We start from the raw sequence: 12,458 nt of genomic DNA, 5'->3' as shown, positions 1-12,458 counted from the left end.
ATATACCTTCTTAACGACACTGACAACCTGCACAGCAGCTTTGAGTGTCCTATCGACACGGACCCCAAGATCTCTCAGATCCTTCACACTGCCAGGAGTCTTACCATTTATATTATATTCTGTCTTCAAGTTGAACCTAGCAAAATGAACCACTTCACACTTATGTGGGGTGAAGTCCATCTGCCACTTCTCAGACTAGTTCTGCATCCTGTCGATGTCCCACTGTAACCTCTGACAGCCCTCCAGACTATCCACAACACCCCCAACCTTCGTGTCATCAGAAAACTTACTAACCCACCCTTCTACTTCTTCATCCAGGCCATTTATAAAAATCACAAAGAGGAGGGGTCCCAGAACACCACTGATCACTGACCTCCATGCAGAGGTCACCTTCCAGAAATCATTAAGGTGCCGGGTAGTTGAATGCTGGATAGATGGGGACAAGAAACAGTAGCTGAGGGGTTGAAGGGATGTCATTAGTCTGGTTGTAGAGGTGCACAGATTTCCCTGATGTATAGTGAAGGAAAATTATGGACTTTATTGCACAACATCCCCAAAATTCAATTGCATTTTATTTTTGAAAAATAATTCTCGCTTGCAAATTATCTGTTGTCAGAATGGTAATTCAACAAAAGAATTGACATACTGACTTTATTGTCCTCGATCCTTTTCAATACACCTTGTATCCAAGTTCTGTCCTTTCTATTTCCATTTAAATATATTGATGAATGTAAATTAATAATAAGTTCAAAAAATCTTTAGAAAAACAATATTATCCCATAAAAATGTATTTCATGGATGTATCTTGAAGCGTTAAGCAATGTTGCTTAGAGTTACTTTCTGCCTATCTTGTATTGTTTCAGCAGAGTTTTAAGCGGAAGATTATTAAAGGCTTTCAGATATCAAACAGTCATCAGAAGGAAAGGTGTAGCAGCATCGCAGCTGCATTACCAAGACCTTATTATGATAACATCACAACAGAACAGCCGGGTGTTTGCCAGAAAACTGGTCAGAAAGACCTTTTCGCATTGGCTGATTACAGTGCACAGCATATAGCCCAGCAACTGACCTTGCTACAACAGGTACCATTAGAATTCTCATCATAAATGCTTATTAACAATTTATGAAGTAGAATGCACTTTATCTTAAGGTTTCTCACCAATTTCCTTTCTCTTCTGGTCTCTTCTCCCAAAAGTATTGACTTACTGAGTTTGGTTGACTGGGCGTTCATTGGTGTTTCAGCCCAGTGACTATTATTCATCTGTAAACATTAACAATGTATAATGTTCTGTTCATCACAGCTGAGCCTGTTCCTATTTTCAGTAAACATCCTGTTTTAATTAAAACTAACCTGGAGATGTTCAGGTCATCTGCTGCTGCCACTGCTTCTCCTGAGGGCAACCATCATTAAAACAAAGCAGATGATTACTCTTTTGAAAACTTCGAGATTTGCCTAAAAGTAGAAGTCCCTAATGGCTAACGGCAGAGCAATATACAGTGCCCTGTTCCTTTGATTGACTGTACATGAACAAAATCGTGTGGATAATGGACAGCCTTCATGCAATGCTTTTGCCCTTTGCATCCGCCAGATCTTCTTTTTCATTTTAATATTCAAGATGATTATCAGTGCCTTCAAATTCTTCATAGTTCCTAACTTGTTGAAGTTGTGAGATAATTTCATTTTCACTCCTAGCTGTTTCTAGCATCTCAAAACCTGAATGCTTGAAAGCACAATGAGCAAAACTGTTTTGAATAGTCTTACTACTTATTTCTTGCCAACTATCAGTGACAACAAACACTTTTTTTTATCATAAAACTCGTGCAGTTGATGCTATTTAAAAACGTTATGCTCTAAGCACAGTGTAGTGTCTGTTGGCCACACAAGTGCACGTGACTAATGCCAGTAAGCCTCCTGTTCCAACGAAGTGGCATAGTGTCCCAAATAAATGGAGGGAGTCCCAGCTACTTTCTCAATTTGATTTTGTTCTTTAAAAGTTGTTACAGATAAGCGGCTGCCCAATTGACCAACAGGAATCCACTGTAGTGCAAAGAGGAATAGCAAGGTAATGTTAATAGGTTCATGGACAGTTCAGAAATCTGATGGCAGAAGGGAAGAAGATGTTCATAAAATGTTGAGTATGGGTCAAACACCATCCTGAAATCCACTATATATATCCAGTGAAGTCTAACATTGATTCTTTCTTGTTAATTTGTCTTGTTTCAAAAATTCCCTGCCCCAAAATGTTGTGGGAGTACCTTCACCATAAGAATTGCAGTACTTTCATAAAGTATTCTTTACTGCTTTCTCAAGGGCAATTAGGGACAGGTACGGAATACAGATTGGCCTTCCCAGCATTGTCCATATTCCATAAACGTTCACATAATAACTTTCATGAGATGGATTTGGTATATAAAAGGCATTTTATAAATTAAAAGTAATTGGTGAATTCAACCATGGTATAGGATTTTCCACAAATTAATTATTACAGAATCTACTTTAATGGATATAATTTTGTAATAACAATCAGAAGAATGAGTCTCTGAGGTGCTGTTATTTCCGTCCAACTCCCTCTTCCTTGATTATGCTCATTAACTTTTCGTGAAATGCTACTTCTGCAAACAGCTCATGATTATGGGTACCGAATTAGATGTAACCTCTTCCTAATGTTATCTGGCCTTTAACCATTTGTACCATAATACAGGTCTTCCTTTTTCATATAATTGCTTAGATGTTAATAAATACTGCTTGTTAGAATCACCCACAAAATAATTGAGTAATTATTATCATTTTTAATTATTAGGTTATTCACTGGAGTATATAAAAAGAGTTCTTAATTAACATTAATTAATTATGCAACATATTTAATTATCACAAGTCTACTCTTTACCCTTCCCAATACCACTACTCTCTCACAGGTTTCTAACTGTTACTGTTTGCAGTTAAGGGGGAGGATCTTCAATAGAAAACATTTTCAGTGTTGGCCATCCAAGGAGGCAAGAAATTGTAAAAGAAAAACACTGTACTTACTAGAAATCTGAACTAATAGCAAAAAATTGCTAGAAGGACTTGGCAAGTTACCTAGGACTGAGAAATGGAATTAATATTTTCAGTTCTAAGAAATGAAGTTAGATGGCCATAAATTTGAAGAGATGTGCAAATGTTGAGTGCAACATGAAAAAGACATAGAAGAAGATGAGGTAGAAACTAGACAGACCTTATATTTATAATATACGGTTGGTTTAAATGGCTCAACTGCCCTTGAACTATTTACAAAATTGACCTATATTTCATGGTTCTTACATACAACTCGTCATATGATATTTCTTATAGTTCCATTTATGCCCAGCATCTGATTAATTTTTTTTATTACTTGTCCACTTTCACACGTTAGATGTTTGTCAGTCTTTGTAATGTGTGGTTTTTAATGAATTTTGTTGCATTTCTTTATTTGATAGTGGGTGCCTGCAAGAAAATAAATCTCAAGTTTGTATATGATATACATACTTTGGTAATAAATTTACTTTGAAATAAGGTAGATTGTTGGTTCTGTTCATCCTGATCTTCATGTAAATGTGGTGGTTCCTTCCTGTGATAATCTTTCTCCACATTAAGAGAAACCAGTTCCCTATGCAACTACAGTCTCTGTCCACCCAACTAACCCTCCTACCATCTTCTCCATCTCTTTACTGACCAAACCCAATCAGATCAGTGGGCAAAGTGCCAAAACCTGTTTTGGAAGAGTAGATCAGCTTAGTGAAATTTTCTGTGGGTTCCTATCAACTTAGTTTAATCCAGTGGGAAATACCAAAGCAATTACTGTTGACTCACGTCTGCAACATTCCCTTTATGGAGCACTGAAGATTCCAGGCCTATATTTAATGGACGCAATTGATGCATGAGCATTCAAAAGTGAATCAGATTGTTTATTTCCCTGTAATTTTAGGAGCTGTTCCAAGGTTGTCATCCAGTCCATTTTCTGAATTCAAGATCTCTTGGCGTAAATGACAAATCCACGACAATTCTAAAGTAAGTTTTTAATCATTTTAATTTTTTTAACAATGCTTTTTTTTTACTAACATTAAAGTTTAAAAATGGTTGAAACAAAACTAAGAAATGTTAATGTTGTGGAAAAGGTGGCAAGAAAAATGCTTATTAATGATCAGAAAGTATTAGTAACTTTGTGTCCTCAGTAATTTATTTGTAATTGAATTTGAGGATAAAATTAGTCTTAGTTTTTTTAGATTTTTCTCTTGTTCCTTTCTTAGTCATGCTAGATTTTTACAATCCACTGAAAACATAACCTTCCAGTATATCAGTTATGTTGTCATTTTGTTTTTCTATAACCATAGTATTAAATTCAATTTTAAACCCCATCACATCCCATGCTGTCAAAACTTTTACAATTATATCTTAACCATGGTCAGTCCAAGGATATTTGTTTCCCATGGTAGAGTGAAACCCACAAGTTAATAATTGAGAGTAAGAATTCTTCTTTCTTTACCCAGCTGAATAATAATATCTCAACTGTGCCTCACAAACTACTGGGAAGAAAATATCAAACCCAAGAAAATCTGCAGATGCTGGAAATTCAAGCAGCACACACAAAATGCTGGTGGAATGCAGCAGGCCAGGCAGCATCTATAGGAAGAAGCACAGTCGATGTTTTGGGCCAAGACCCTTTGTCAGGACTAACTGAGAGAAAAGATAGTAAGAGATTTGAAAGTAGGAGGGGTGGGGTGAAGAACTGGAAAGGTGATTGGCAAAAGGGATACAGAACTGGAGACGGGAAAGGATCATGGGACGGGAGGCCTAGGGAGAAAGAAAGTGGGAGGGGAGCACCAGAAGGAGATGGAGAACAGGCAAAGAGTGATGGTCAGAGAGAGAAAAAAAAGGAGTAGGGGGAAATAAATAAATCAGGGATGGGATAAGAAGGGGAGGAGGGGCATTAACAGAAGTTAGAGAAATCAATGTTCATGCCATTAGGTTGGAGGCTACCCAGACGGAATATAAGATGTTGTTCCTCCAACCTGAGTGTGGCTTCATCTTGACAGTAGAGGAGGCCATCGATAGACTGCTTCGCTGTACACCTACACTCTGTCTGCTAGAGAAAGCAGAATCTCCCAGTGGCCACACATTTTATTTCCACATCCCATTCCCATTCTGATAAATTTCTGTTAATGCCCCTCCTCCCCTTTTTACCCCATCCCTGATTTATTTCTTTCCCCCACCTCCTTTTTTTTCTCTTTCTGCCCATCACTCTTTGCCTTTTCTCCATCTCCCTCTGGTGTTCCCCTCCCCTGTTCTTTCTCCGTAGGCCTCCCATCCCATGATCCTTTCCCTTCTCCAGCTCTGTATCCCTTTTGCCAATCAACCTTCCAGCTCTTAGCTTCATCCCACCCCCTCCTGTCTTCTCCTATCATTTCCAATTTCCCCCTCCCCCCCACTTACAAATCTCTTACTATTGTTTGTTTCAGTTAGTCCTGACAAAGGGTCTCAGCCCAAAACATTGATAGTGCTTCTTTCTATAGATGCTGCCTGGCCTGCTGCGTTCCACCAGCATTTTGTGTGGGAAGAAAATATCTTTTTTTTTGCAGTCCAGCTCTTGAACCAGGAAAGCACAAACTTGTTCTCAAGGCTCTTGTGTATCCTGTAACTTTCATGAAAATTGTGACATATTAATAACTAAACACGGGCATTATCCAATGGCAATAATAATTCTTCTTTGCTTATTTTGATCTTGTAAATTTAAAAGTGAAAATTAATCCAGTAATATAAGATATATGCATAGACACAGCAGAATTTGATCATTTATTCTCACTTTTATACTCACAGGTCAGTTACTTCAGAATCAACATCCTTAGAAAGCAGTAATTTATTTGTTCCAGAAAATAAACAACATCAATACTTGCTACAGCTGATCAGATATGCAGACACTGTCAGCCACTGGATCTGTGCTGAAATTGTCACATGTAACACATGTAAGGTGAGCATGTAAATTTATGATAATTCGATAGCTCAAAACCCTGTTGTAATAGTAGCCATTTCTTGAAATGCAGTGATCTTGGTGAAATGGTTAAAATAATCTGCATCCATCAAAGTTATTAGATGGTTTTATGAACCAGCTCTTCACAACTTCAGACACTTATTTGTATTTCATCAGATTTTAATCAGTCAGGGATATGCTTTTGTTAAAATGCAAAATCTGATTCACTTACATGACTTAGTGTTCAGCCTGACTACCTAGGGTTCTACTTAACCCTCCCTATACACCCCTGCTTTCTCCTTTGATGTGCTGTCTTTGAGAAGGTTTTGCCTTAGTTATCTCAGTTTTTCCTCATTGACCCCAGTATATTGTTTAAGATCAGACAAACCCCATTTCCAGAAAAGTTGGAATATCTTCCAAAATGCAATAAAAACAAAAATCTGTGATATGTTAATTCACGTGAACTTTTATTTAACTGACAAAAGTACAAAAAAAAGATTTTCAATAGTTTTACTGACTAACTTAATTGTATTTTGTAAATGTACACAAATTTAGAATTTGATGGCTGCAACACACTCAACAAAGGTTGGTACAGAGGCATTTTACCATTGTGTTCCATCACTTTTCCTTTTAATAACACTTTTTAATCATTTTGGAACTGAGGATACTAATTGTAGTAGATTTGCAATTGGAAATTTTGTCCATTCTTGCTTATTATAAGACTTCAGCTGCTCAACAGTTTGTGGTCTCCATTGTCTGATTCTTCTCTTCATGATGCGCCATACATTTTCAATTGGAGATAGATCTGGACTGGCAGCAGGCCAGTCAAGCACACGCACTCTGTGTCTACAAAGCCACGCTGTTGTAGCCCGTGCAGAATGTGGTCTGGCATTGTCCTGCTGAAATAAGCCTGGACATCCCGGGAAGAGACGTCGCCTTGATGGTAACATATGTCTCTCTAAAATCCTAAGAGTCCTCAGAGTCAATGGTACCTTCACATACATGCAACTCACCCGTGCCGTAGGCACTTATGCACCCCCATGCCATCACAGATGCTGGCTTTTGCACCTTTCACTGGTAACAATCAGGATGGTCATTTTCATCTTTGGCACGGAGAACTCGACGCCCGTTTTTTTCCGAAAACTAGCTGAAATGTGGACTCATCTGACCACAGCACACGGTTCCACAGTCTTTCAGTCCATCTGAGATGAGCTCGGGCCCAGAGAACTCGCCAGCGTTTCTGCATAGAGTTGATGTATGGCTTCCTCCTTGCATAATACAGTTTCAAGTTGCATTTCTGGATGCAGCGACGGACTGTGTTAAGTGACAATGGTTTTCCAAAGTACTCCCGAGCCCAGGTGGCTATAATTGTCACAGTAGCATGACGGTTTCTTAGGCAGTGCCACCTGAGGGCTCGAAGATCACGCGATTTCAACAGTGGTTTCCGACCTTGCCCTTTACGCACTGAGATGTCTCTGAATTCTCTGAATCTTTTCATAATATTATGTACTGTAGATGATGAAAGACCTAAATTCTCTGCAATCTTGCGTTGGGAAATGTTCCTTTTGAACTGACTAACAATTCTCTCACGAATTTTGGCACAAAGTGGTGAGCCATGACCCATCCTTGCTTGCAAAGGCTGAGCCTTTGATGGATGCTACTGTTATACCCAGTCATGATACCTCACCTGCTACCAATTAACCTGCTTAATGTGGAGTCTTCCAAACCGGTGTTACTTGAATATTCTGTGCACTTTTCAATTTTATTTTAACTCTGTCCCAACTTTTGTTGAGTGTGTTGCAGCCATCAAATTCTAAATTTGTGTATATTTACAAAATACAATTAAGTTGGTCAGTAAAACTATTGAAAATCTTTTCTTTGTACTTTTGTCAGTTAAATAAAGGTTCACGTGAATTAACATATCACAGATTTTTGTTTTTATTACATTTTGGAAAATATCCCAACTTTTCTGGAAATGGGGTTTGTAGTTTGTGCAATATAATTTCATCATCATCCTGATATTTTCATTTGTTTATTTGTTAAATTTCAACATACTTAATGAAAATATTTTGTTAGTAAGTATAATATGGATAATGAAGTAGGTTTTCAAAGCTTGCAGAGAGATTTAGGCCAGTTAGAAGAGTGGGCTGAAAGATGGCAGATGGAGTTTAATGCTGATAAGTGTGAGGTGTTACATTTTGGTAGGACTAATCAAAATAGGACATACATGGTAAATGGTAGGGCATTGAGGAATGCAGTAGAACAGAGTGATCTAGGAATAATAGTGCATAGTTCACTGAAGGTGGAATCTCATGTGGATAGCGTGGTGAAGAAAGCTTTTGGCATGCTGGCCTTTATAAGTCAGAGCAATGAGTATAGGAGTTGAGATGTAATGTTGAAATTGTACAAGGCATTGGTAAGGCTAAATTTAGAGTATTGTGTACAGTTCTAGTCACCGAATTATAAGAAAGATGTCAACAAAATAGAGAGAGTACAGAGGAGGTTTACTAGAATGGTACCTGGGTTTCAGCATCTAAGTTACAGAGAACGGTTGAACAAGTTAGGTCTTTATTCTTTGGAACGTAGAAGGTTGAGGGGGGACTTGATAGAGGTATTTAAAATTATGAGTGGGATAGATCGAGTTGACGTGGATAGGCTTTTTCCATTATAGATAGAGGAGATTCAAACAAGAGGACATGAGTTGAGAGTTAAGGGGCAAAAGTTTAGGGTTAACATGAGGGGGAACTTCTTTACTCAGGGAGTGGTAGCTGTGTGGAACGAGCTTCCAGTAGAAGTGCTAGAAGCAGGTTCGATATTGTCATTTAAAAAAAAATTGGATAGGTATATGGACAGGAAAGGAATGGAGGGTTATGGGCTGAGTGCAGGTCGGTGGGACTAGGTGAAAGTAAGTGTTCAGCACGGATTAGAAGGGCCAAGATGGCCTGTTTCTTTGCTGTAATTGTTATATGGTTATATGGTATACTTATGGTAAATGGGTGCTACTGGCAAATCGACATTTATTGTCAAAGAAGGAGTGGTCTGCTGTCTTCCTGAGTCACTGATGCATATGAGAAATACTCCCATAGAATTTCCAAGATTTTGGCTCAGAGACAGGAAGGAATGGGGTATGATAGAGATATCAACATGGTGGTATTCACAGAGATGAATGTGACTGCTGTCTGAGATGGCTTAAGGATTGAAAGTGCAGACGGCACTAATAATTATCAGAGTTGGAGGAAATTAATGATTGAGGTAAAAAGTATTTGCTGTTCAATTTGGATGCTGCCAGACTTCTCTGAGCAAGTGGAGAGTATTGGATAACATTACTGATATGTGTCTTAAAAGTTCAAAGTCAATTTATTATCAAAGTACATATATGTCACCATATACAACCCTGAGATTCATTTTCTTGTAGGCAATCTATAGAATAATAACCATAACCGAGTCAATGAAAGACCACCAAACTTGGACGTGCAACCAGAGTGCAGTAGATGACAAACAGTGTAAACAGAAAAATAAGAAATAATAGTAATAAATAAATAAGCAACAAGTAAGATAAAAAGACCTTGAAAGTGAGTCCATTGGTTGTGGGAACATTTCAATGATGGGCAAGTGAAGTTGAGTGAAGTTATCCCCTTTGGTTCAAGAGCCTGATGGTTGAGGGGTAGTAACTGTTCCTGAACCTAGTAGTATGGGTCCTGAGGTTCCTGTACCTTCCTCCAGGTGGCAGCAGTGAGAAGGGATGCCAGCAAAGAAAAAAGGAGGGAGAAAAAAGGAGGGAGAAAAAGATGACTGAATTTTAAAAATGATTTAAACAATCTAGAGTTGATACAGAGAACAGGAATTGTTCCAGGATGAGACATTTTAACTGTTTTCCTTTGGGGGAGGGAGAAAAAGATTGAAAGAAATGTGATTGAGTTGCGCACAATCATGACAGGGTACATAGAAATAAGCTGCTTTCATCAGCAATGATTCAAGGATATAAGGTTGCATTTATTATGACAGGCAAACAATCTAGGAGATTTGAGGCAGATGGAAATAAAGCCAATTGGGAATTTCAAATGCAATTGAAAATGCACTTAAGAGAAAATTAACTGCAGGGCCTTGGAGAAAGAATGAGGTTTAGGACTGTGATCTGCACTGTAACAGTCATTAACTGTGAGAAGATGGTCAGGCTTAATAAACTAACATAGGAAGCCAGTGTAGCAATGACCTGGAAATAAAATCAATGGTCTCCAGGACAAAAACCACCTCATCTTTACCACATATTATTTCTAGCCAGAGACTTCCTCTTGTTTCACATTGAGTATTTAAATAGGGCTGCTTGATGCTACTCAGAAAAAGAGAATTCATAATTGACTTTGAAATTCATCTTTATTCCAAGCCGTTATAACATTCATTTGAATGGTGTTCAACTCATCATGTATTATAACTTTGCAATTATTTTAGCTTATTTTTGACTGTTTCCAGAATTCTTGCTAAACTCTTGGGTAAGGAATTTGCAACTCTTTTTTGCCGGTCCACCACCCCCGTACAGATAAGCTGTTTTGCTTCATAAAATATTGATTACATCTCTCCACATGGCAAAAATCATCATCTCAAAGTCTTGGTCCGAAAGTTTAAATTAGTATAGAGTTGTTGGTTATAAATGCTTACTTGACTCATTGGATACTTGCAGTCATAAGGCATTTTATTATCATGTTTCAGTATTGGCAGAAAAATAACAGAAATATCCACATTTATCATGCACATTAACATTATTTGTAAATTATATGTAAAAGAAAAGAAGATCATCCCTGCTGTTGCTTGGCAAACAGGAAAGAAGCTAACATCTGTGATTCATTTGTTTTTTACAGTCACAAAGTGCACTGCTGTCAAAATTCCTGTCCATTGGACAGCTTTGCTATGAATGGAGAAATTTTGCTACGGCCATGCAAATTCTCAGTAGCCTGGAAAATCTGATAGTACGTCAGTTACCGGTAAGTATTACTGAGGTTGGTAAAGAACTTGTTCACTTTAGGCAATTAATACTAGAGTTCTTGTGCAGTCAAAGCCAATTAAATAATGATTTGACAAAGATCACATCACTTCTGGGCTATGCAAAGGGACAATATTGACTATGGTTCTACTTCTAATTGGTCCCTATTGTTTTTTTTAATGATCCCTTTCATCCCTCTGTCATTCGATTTCTGAACGGTTTTGCACTGTACTGCTGCTGCAAAGCAACAAATTTCATGACATATGACAGTGATAGTAAATCTGACTGGTAATAAAGGATGAGACACAAGCTGTGGCATGGAATGATCTTGACAAAACAGAAGATAGAGTTGAAGATATGGCTCATAAGGGACCAAGAGCATTAATTGGAGTAAATTATGGGCTCTCTAATGGAAGCAACTTGGTGTACCAGAAGTTAGAATAAGGGTAAACTAAGAATTATCAGGACTATAGTTCTCAGATAGACCAAGCTATTAAAATTAGCAATGATACTATGCCAAATAAATATCTCCTCCTTCTCCCCTCATAATCCTAACCCTGCTTTCAGCCATATATGTGTCCCTGCTCCAAGATGCACTCTGGCCCTCTAAGGGTTGCACTCGTTCATTTGCTTCTAGCTTCCAGCCACAGTCAACATGAGCAACAGCTTCTCAAAGATTCTCACCAAATGCTTCACTTCATCTCCGATTTATAGGCAGCACAGTGCTGCAAATGATAATTCAATCCTGATTTCACATGCTATCAGTGTGGAGTTTGCACATTCTCCCTGAGACAATGTTAGTCTTCTTCTGGTGTTCCATTGTCACCCCACATCTCAAAGGCATGTGGTATGGTATGCTAATTGGTCACTAAGTTGCTCCTAATGTGTAGGTCAGTGACAGACTCTGGGCAGAGTTGGTAAAAATTTGGGGAGAAGAACAAAATGAATGTAGAGATTAGGGTAAATGGGTGATTGGCGGTAAGCATGAATTTTGTTGGCTGAACATCCAAGTTCAGTACTTTATCTTTCTATGACTGACAGAAATTTGATCAATGTGCATCCATAGCAAAACCCAAGTCTCCGTAACCTCTTGCATTGAGCTTCAGTACTTTCAGAGACTGAGCTTAAGTTATCCTCTTCTTGATCACTGAAGTACATGATAGATCAACCTTAATCTTTTATACTGCACTTCAAATGAACAAAACAAGGGGCTCCTACCAACTTTTCTACTGCCATCCCCATGACACCACACTCCAATAACAAATATGTTCAACAGCACACTGGAAATATGGATGGCTCTCAATGAAGAGAGATTTTAGTGAAGAAATTCACCATTGCCTTTACTATGCAAGAACAGCGTTTGACCACCAATGAAAAAGGTTACTTGAATATCAAGTTCTCAAACTCATTTCAGAGCTGATGGTCTACCCAGCATCAGTGACCTCTGTCCTGTTGTATGCATCTAAAATGTGCACAATCCATTGCAATCATAACAA

The 12,458-nt window shown here is 38.1% G+C and overlaps 1 protein-coding gene across 5 annotated transcripts in view; it reads left to right on the top strand.

The window, feature by feature from the left end:
• The window catches only part of LOC132379566 (kinase non-catalytic C-lobe domain-containing protein 1), a 154,117-nt gene that overhangs the window by 131,764 nt on the left and 9,895 nt on the right, over positions 1-12,458 (top strand). For 4 of the 5 annotated variants that reach the window (XM_059947624.1, XM_059947627.1, XM_059947626.1 and 1 more), the window contains 4 exons: positions 864-1,082; positions 3,945-4,027; positions 5,834-5,984; positions 10,841-10,963. In XM_059947624.1, coding sequence (XP_059803607.1) covers positions 864-1,082; positions 3,945-4,027; positions 5,834-5,984; positions 10,841-10,963 — 576 coding nt within the window. The remainder of the gene's footprint in view (positions 1-863; positions 1,083-3,944; positions 4,028-5,833; positions 5,985-10,840; positions 10,964-12,458) is intronic. The other variant, XM_059947625.1, reaches the window with a different exon arrangement.

This window comes from Hypanus sabinus, chromosome 22 (assembly GCF_030144855.1).
Source record: "Hypanus sabinus isolate sHypSab1 chromosome 22, sHypSab1.hap1, whole genome shotgun sequence".
Taxonomy (NCBI): Eukaryota; Metazoa; Chordata; class Chondrichthyes; order Myliobatiformes; family Dasyatidae; genus Hypanus; species Hypanus sabinus.
This window is presented reverse-complemented; position numbering and strand designations above follow the sequence as displayed.